This window comes from Populus euphratica, unplaced genomic scaffold, assembly GCF_000495115.2.
Source record: "Populus euphratica unplaced genomic scaffold, PopEup_1.0 scaffold999.1, whole genome shotgun sequence".
In the NCBI taxonomy this organism is placed as follows: domain Eukaryota; kingdom Viridiplantae; phylum Streptophyta; class Magnoliopsida; order Malpighiales; family Salicaceae; genus Populus; species Populus euphratica.
In genome coordinates, this window is record NW_011500860.1 from 14,552 (window position 1) to 22,411 (window position 7,860).

The following is a 7,860-nucleotide window of genomic DNA, read 5'->3' on the forward strand; positions in this document are numbered from 1 at the left end:
TCTTAATGAAAGTTGTAGGCCTATGTCTTTCTTTCCATCCATATAAAGTAGACCTAAATTTGAGATTTACAGCTCTAAATATGATCCAATTACCGAATAGTGTTTCATTTTGGACTGCACCGACATCTCTTTTCTAAGTTTGGTCATCTCTTTGTCCTTTTAATTTCAGTTCTTAAACTCATCAATCAATGCTTTCATTTATGTGATAGACCTGCATTTAAAATGAACATTTACTATAAATTAAAGGTATCTTATATTATTAGATATGTTAGTATAAAACATGCTTTAGTTAAGGAGTTATTGACACTTCAAGTGTAAAATGATGATATAAAACCTTGATAAAATGCACTTTTAAGTACTAATCAATATTCATCTTAAATGTATGTCTATCATATAAATTAAAAGATTGATTGATAAGTTCAACTACTAAAATAAGAGGGTGAAGCTTAGAAAAAAAATACTAGTTCAGTCCAAACTGAAACACTGTTCAGTCATTAGGTCATATCTGTAGCTGTAAAACTTAGATTTGGGTTTGTTGCTATAGGGATGGAAAGCTAAGAGATACGCCTAAAACATTCATAGGAAAGCATGACTCAATTCTACTGTTTGGAAATCTAAATCTTAGTAAGAACGGATAAGTCCGAATCTATCTTGTAACCTAGATACTATTTAGTGTTTAGCCTATATCTCGAGTTTTAGAAGTCCAAATCACCTCTTATCTGAACAAATTTCATTGATAATATCAGAATTTGAGTCAACCTTACTCATGAAAGTTCTAGAAAATTATCTCAGCTTTCTAGAAAAAAAAAATTGAGGTCATTTGGACTTATAGAACTCGAGATATGGGCTGAACACTGAACAGTGTCTAGGTTGCAGGACAAATTCGGACTTCAACATTGTTGTTAAGATTTGGACTTCCAAACGATAGAATTGAGTTTTGGATAACCATGAATGTTTTAGGCCTTTCCATCCATATAAAGCAAATCTAAATCTAAGTTCTACAACTTTAGTTATGATCCAATTATCGAATAGTATTCAAGTTTAAACTGAAATCGTCAACGCAATATAGTTTCGCAACTGACACTAAAATCACCAGCGTAAATGGTGCACAACTAGCATAGAAATTATTGATGAAAATTGAGTCACTGTTGACTCAGAAATCATCAACGCAACACAATTTCACAACTAATGTTAGAATCGTTAGCACGATTCATATCACTGCATATTCAAAAATCATCAACAGCGATGGAATCATTTCTGGTTCTACTTCTTTCCTTCAGCCAAGTGTAAGGTTTACATTAAGTTTCCCCCCTACCATCGTTTCTCATCTTGGGTGAACATAGGACCTCACTATATCACATTCCATTCACCATTCATTAGCAAATAGCACAACCTCACCCCATGATCATTTGCCAAAGTTTTCTTAACTCATTTACTTCCAAAATGATGTTTAGCATTGCTATAATATAAATTCATGCATTCTTAATTGTATTATGGCAATGTGCCAACACAATTCATAATAAATCTATAACATATAAGGGTCTTACTCTTTATTTATCTCATGTCATTCTAAGACATCATGTATAATTCCTCATGAATTATTTCCTTCCTTTCAGCTGAAACATCACTACCCATTTCTCCCTACATATAAGGGTCTTACTCTTTATTTATCTGATGTCATTCTAAGTGTGTTCATCATACATAATTCCTCATTAATTATTTCTTTCCTTTCAGCTAAAACATCACTACCCATTTCTCCCCAACTTGTACATGTAATTCATCATATTTTATCATAACCATACTCAAAACTACAATTTACAAAGACATGCTTACTTTCTTGATTCATAGACACACTTGTCCATTCACCACATCAATAAAACCAAGGCAATAACTAGAAGGAGTCCCATTTCATTTATAACATACCCTTTCAAGGTTTACTAACAGCACAATTGCATTTCAACAACATTTCAACACGTTTCCAAAGAATTTTATCAATTATATATACGAAAATTATATCATTTATACATGTATGATATTGTTTTCTTGTTCAAGTATGACTTTGAAGTCTTGACAAGGTCATCCTTCAAGTATTTAGTCACTTTAAGTTCATGGTCTGTTCAGCCTTTATTATAGCTGGTCATCTAACTAGGTTTGTACATTCAAAATTATCCATCTCCCTTGTTGCATGTTCTAGATATAGATCCCTTATTCAACTTCATTATTGTCTTTCTTTTTTCATTTTTTTTTAGTTTAGTTTTTCCATTAGCTTCGAGAGGGATTTAACAAGCCTTTTCTTCCACTTTACTCTCAATTTTCTTCTTCTTCTTCTTCCTCCCCTCAAGTTTCACTTTTTTTCTTCCTTCCCTGTCTAACTAGACCACCTGGTCTCCTACACTTCTCTTCTTGTTTTGTTTTCGGCTATTAACACTCTTCTTTAACTTTCCCTTCTGCTCCAGTATTTAATGGAGGTGTTCGTAGCTAGATTTGAGGGTTTACTCTTTGGATAAGAGGAAGAAGGTTTGTTGTATCAAGCTGGCCAGTTTGTTCAGCTTTCTCTTTAGGAAGGAGGAAAGGGGCAAGAGCATGTAGCTGGATATATACAATTACTACAACACCTAAAGAAGAGTCACCCTCTCTCTCCTTATATTTATACCCCCTCTTAAAAGAGGTAGGGTGTTTGGATGCTGGACAAAGATTGTCCTTATCCCCTTTGGATTATTTTAGATCGGTTTCTATTTTAATTCTTTCCTAAAATAGGCCGGTCCTCTTCCTCCATGTTCCTCTTCAAGACTAGTCGGTTTATAACCTCAATTCTACCCAAAATTTATTCGCCAAAAGACTTTTTTTTTTAGGGGGGTTTGCACAATCACTTTTTAAATTCTCTCCCTAGTATGGGTCGATCTAATATTAATTTTTATTGGATTTTATAATATTGCTACCAATTCAGAAATTAACAATAAAAATTATAGTTGCTATTCAAAAATCAACAGCAACAATGAATTCATTCTTGGCTTTACTTTTATTTTTACTTCTTTTTTTTCTTTTTTGTAATAGGTGTTTACAAGATGCCCCTTTCAGAGATACTGAATGGGCCTGGCTTGGTTGCCTAATAAAATCACGCTGCACAATTTTGCATTGCATGATGGGGCATGGCCTTCTTCGTCCCCCGCAGCCTCAATCCTAAGCTCTTGCTGTCTGGGGCCTATTCCAGGATCTAAAAACTCGAAAGCCTCAAGTTTAGGTCATATTCTATATCCAACCGAAATGTCTCAGATTCTCAAAAGGAACAAAGAAGCAGAAGAGAATAGTGTTCTCATGTATTCAAAACTTGCATTTAGAGGGTAAAAGGCATTATCGTACCAAAACATGATGCAAGAAAAGATTCCGCTGTCCAGCAAACAAAAAGCAAAAATTGAATTCCATGACTTCCTAATCAAGTAGCTTCATTTTGAAAATGGCAGTAGAGTATATCATACAGAAAAATAACACAATAGTCTGACACTTGTAAATATATATATTGTCAAACATCACACGTGCGAGAATCTTCGGGTTTTATGGTTAAAAGCTATAAGATCCTGAATCTTCTTTCAAGCTTGAAGCACACTGATATCCCATTCCCTTCGTTTTCAACATGCATATTTTAAAGTAAATCAAAGCTGCCTCCACTCTTCAAGAGACCTCACCGTCACAGCAGTAAACAAACCTTCCATTCCATTCATCAACAGCTTCAGCTTTCCTACTTCTAAACTATTTGGGAATTGGGATGGTATATCAAACAGCAGCTTGAACGAGAAAAGAACGGATTCTTTGCAACAGCTCGGCCTTTATGGAATCAGGAATAGAGGCTGCATGTGTAAAGGTACAAAATTTTCACATAAAGAAATGATATAAAACCGGGAAACAAAAAAAAAAACCAAGACTGAAATTCCTAACTGAACTGGGAAAAAAATAGTCCTCAGCATCAGTCAGAAAGTGTATTAAGGAACAGGTAGACATGAAATCATGTCAAGGCAATCGAATTCCTTTTCAAATTCCAAGCAGTTTCCAAAATTTACATCTGAATTCTAGTAAATAGCAGATAAACCAATAAATTATCCTGTGTAGACAACAGAAGATAAACTTCAGAAACAGAAGATCCCCCACCTCTGCCCTTAGGTGTAATTACATGTATAAGGTCATCCACAGTGACATTGTTCTTTCCTTTCTTCTTTATAAATGCCCTAAAACACAATGACATCGAGAGAGATTTTAGAATGGATAAAATGATACCAAACAATTTTGTTAAAAAAAAAAAGGCCAAATTGTCGATAAATACAGTAAAAATATGGATCGGGAAAAAAACAAGACAGCTGCATAAAAGTCTAAACAGGGTTAAAAGGTCAAGATTCAAATACTCCTTCCTATAACTATAGCACGTGCTTTATAATCCTTCTTGTGTCATGCACTTCCAAAATTCATGAAAGGAGTCATATTAAGCGCACATGTCCTTAAACAGAGCCCCAACCAAAAACTAGCTGCATCACTATCCGAAGCATTCCTCAAGGATGTTTCCATAGATTAGGAACACAATTCTAGCATTCTAGAAACAGAAACAGCTGGTTCAGCCTTTTTACCAATCCAGTTACAATTTTCATATTAGTGAGCATCAAACAATTACAACAAATCACAGAACTTTAGAAGGAGATGGGAGAACCTCTTGCACAAACTCTGCATCCTTTCTGTCATAACTTAGAGAACATGATCTCACATCACATCTCATCATTCTTCCATGTGGAAGACCTCCTAAAACATCAAGACTTGGACCATATAATTCGTTGATATACATTACTTACTGGATAGAATGACACTAAGGCAGCATTTTCATCTACATGAGAACACAGTTTGGAAAATAAGATCCTCCTCAACGAAACTGAGAATCAAAGTGATGGATAATAATGATGTTCATCTCAGTTTTTCCCATTAAAAAAAATTCTCCTTGTTACACCAAAGTTACTCTTCCCAATTGCTATACTCCCTAGCTGATAAGTTATATCCACTGAAAGTCACTCCTCCCATATTTGGTGTTAATCCCCGTGCTTGTCATGTCAGCTATGAACACAATCAAATGCTTTATTCACTACTACTAACAAGAAGGATTGGTTTCTGGGCGTGGATTTAACATGAGCAGTTACCAAAAGTGCCATTTAGTGGTAACTGTAACCTAGCCTATGCACATTATTACACCAAAATCCCACAACTTTACAACATCATTTCCTTTCAAATCCGATGATTTCACGAAAGAATATGCAGCTCACGTAATCCGTCAAAGGTTCTATTAGAATAAAAAAGCGAGTAATTGAATTCATTTTCATTAACATTGACCTCATTTTTCAAAAACTGATCTTGTTTTTTCCCACAAAAATATATCTACTCAATTCTCAAGACCCCAAAGATAAAAAGATAGCAACAACACAAACAGCAATGAAACCAAAAGAAGAGAGGGCAGTGAAAACCTGCAAAGAGCTTTCATTTCATCTTTCCATCCACATTCAATAAGCCTTTCTCTTAAAAGCTCCATTAATCTTTCCTTCTCTCCACTCTCAATCAACTAAAAAAACCAATCAAGTTAAGCAACCCCTCCATTATTGACAATAAAAATCAAAACCCAATTAAGAAAAAAGAAAGAACCTTAATTTTAATTATTTCTTGAAGGGTTGGTTGTTTCTCTTGATCCTCCTGCTCTTCCACTGTATCCTCTGGTGTTGGTGGCCGATTCACTGAATTCCTCCTTTAACAACAGAAACTTAAATTTTAGTTAAATTCTTTGCCCCTCCTTAAGTAGAAACTAGAGCGATTCTAGCTTACATTAAAGAATAAAAGATGATTAATTAAAGAAGTAACTAACATTGATTAAGAGCTAGAGATAAAATCGGGCAATCTGAAAGCAAACTGAGAAACAAATTCCAGAGTTCTGTTTTTGAGATGAGTAAATAAAAAAGGGTTCGGGTCTGTGTATGTGGTCGGGTAATCATAAACCGACGTCCTAACTGTATTTCATACGGTGATGTTAATTCCATCCAAAAATTTGAGGTTAACGGCATGTTTTGCATTTTTTTTTATCTTATGTATTTTTCCTTACATAATTTTTTTTATATATAAATTTTATTCTTCTACTGCATGTTTTGTTAATTTTGTTTACCTTTCTTATTAAATCATGTGACATGTGCTCAAAATTTATGCATTGATTGATAAAATCATTGCCTGAAAAAATAAAAATAAAAATATTAAAATAAAAAAAGGAAATTTTGAATTAAAAACTCAAACAAATCAATATTTATCATAAAATTGAAAAAAAGGAGAATTTAATTACAAATATTCTTAAAAATATTACATGTGGAAAAAAAGTTAGAAAAAAGAGAAGTTCAAAGGATAGAATGTAATAAAGAAAAAGGCAGAATAAATAAGAAAACTAATAAGAACCATGTTTATTTTCTTAAAAAAAACTTGTATTTGTTCTTATTACTCAACAAAGATAAATTATCTCAAATGCAGAAGTTAATTAACCATACAGACTAAATTTTTCATTCATAATTAATTGATAATAAAGTTTGAGTTTGATGACAATTTTTTTTTTTAGTGGTATTTCCTACTTACATTACATTACATTACATTCTTTTTAATTTTGCAAAGCAAATCAATTTTATTATTTACAAAAAATTCAAAAAGAAGACCAAAATGCAAGTGGATGAAAAAATACTGTTTTTTTGGCCTTGCATTGTTCAATCAATGCATTTTTGTTTTGAAAAAAACACCTTGAGATGTTTTTAAATTTTGATCCTTTAGTATTGCAATTATATATTTTAGTCCAAAACTTTATTTTATTATTTTTAGATCCTTATATTTGGGAAGGAAAGATAGACAGACTCGCTAAAAAAAATAAAAAGAGAAAGTCATTCGTCATCCATATTCTAGCGACAAAAAAACTTGTTCTTGGTGTTAATAAGTTTCTTTCAATGAGAGAAACTCTATTAAAATGTCTCTTCGACTTGATTTTGTGTTTTTGGATTAATTTAAAAGTGCCATGGGTTGAGATATTAGTTTATAGAAGTTCTAAGAATGTTTGTTGATTAACATTTAAAAGTGTATTTTTATTAAAGTTTTATATCATCATTTTGTCCTTGAAGTATTAATAACTCCTTGACTAAAACATATTTTATAATAACATATATAATAATATAAGATACCTTTAATTTATGGTAAATGTTCATCTTAAATGCAAGCCTATCACATAAATAAAAGGATTGATTGATGAGTTTAAGTACTGAAATTGAAAGGACAAAGAGATGGTCAAACATAGAAAAGAGATGCTGGTGCATTATAAACTGGAACACTGTTCGGTAATTGAGTCATATCTGGAGCTGTAGATCTCGGATTTAGGTCTACTTTATATGGATGGAAAGGTAAGACATAGGCCTACAACTATCATGAGAGTCCAAATTTAAAAAGGTCATTTCAAGTCCAAATTATAGCAACAACGAAGAAGTCTGAAAGTCTAAATCTGTTCTGCAACCTAGAGACTGTTCAATGTTCAACTCATATCTTGAGTTTTAGAAGTCCAAATAACTACAATATTTTTTTTTGGAATGCTGAGACAATTATCTAGAACTTTCATATGGAGGTCTAGTTCAAATTTTGATGTTATCAATGATATTTTGGCAGACAAAAAGATAAAAATTGTCACCAAGTCAAGAGTTGGCCACCCACTCAACAATTAGTCATCAAATTAATAGTTTTCAATTTTAGCTTACAAAAGGAGGTATTTTTTGTAATGTTTATGCTTTGCTTTCATTAATATCAAGTTTATGCCTTTCATTTCCTTTC

At 32.6% G+C, this 7,860-nt stretch overlaps 1 protein-coding gene across 1 annotated transcript; it reads right to left on the reverse strand.

The window, feature by feature from the left end:
- Positions 1-3,370: 3,370 nt before the first annotated feature.
- On the reverse strand, positions 3,371-6,031 carry LOC105116613 (transcription and mRNA export factor SUS1-like). The gene is made up of 5 exons (XM_011014044.1): positions 5,885-6,031; positions 5,668-5,767; positions 5,493-5,587; positions 4,144-4,220; positions 3,371-3,845 (listed from the first exon to the last, which is right to left on the reverse strand). Coding segments are annotated over exons 1-5 (348 nt in total). The 5' UTR covers positions 5,887-6,031; the 3' UTR covers positions 3,371-3,771.
- Positions 6,032-7,860: the final 1,829 nt, after the last annotated feature.

Bases quoted from the DNA above. Each gene is read 5' to 3' on its own strand.
- LOC105116613 (XM_011014044.1), bottom strand. The intron at 5,588-5,667 runs GTTCTTTCTTTT...TGGTTTTTTTAG, and splicing joins AAGAAATAATTAAAATTAAG to TTGATTGAGAGTGGAGAGAA. The intron at 4,221-5,492 runs GTTTTCACTGCC...ATTGTGTTTTAG, and splicing joins GAAATGAAAGCTCTTTGCAG to GGCATTTATAAAGAAGAAAG.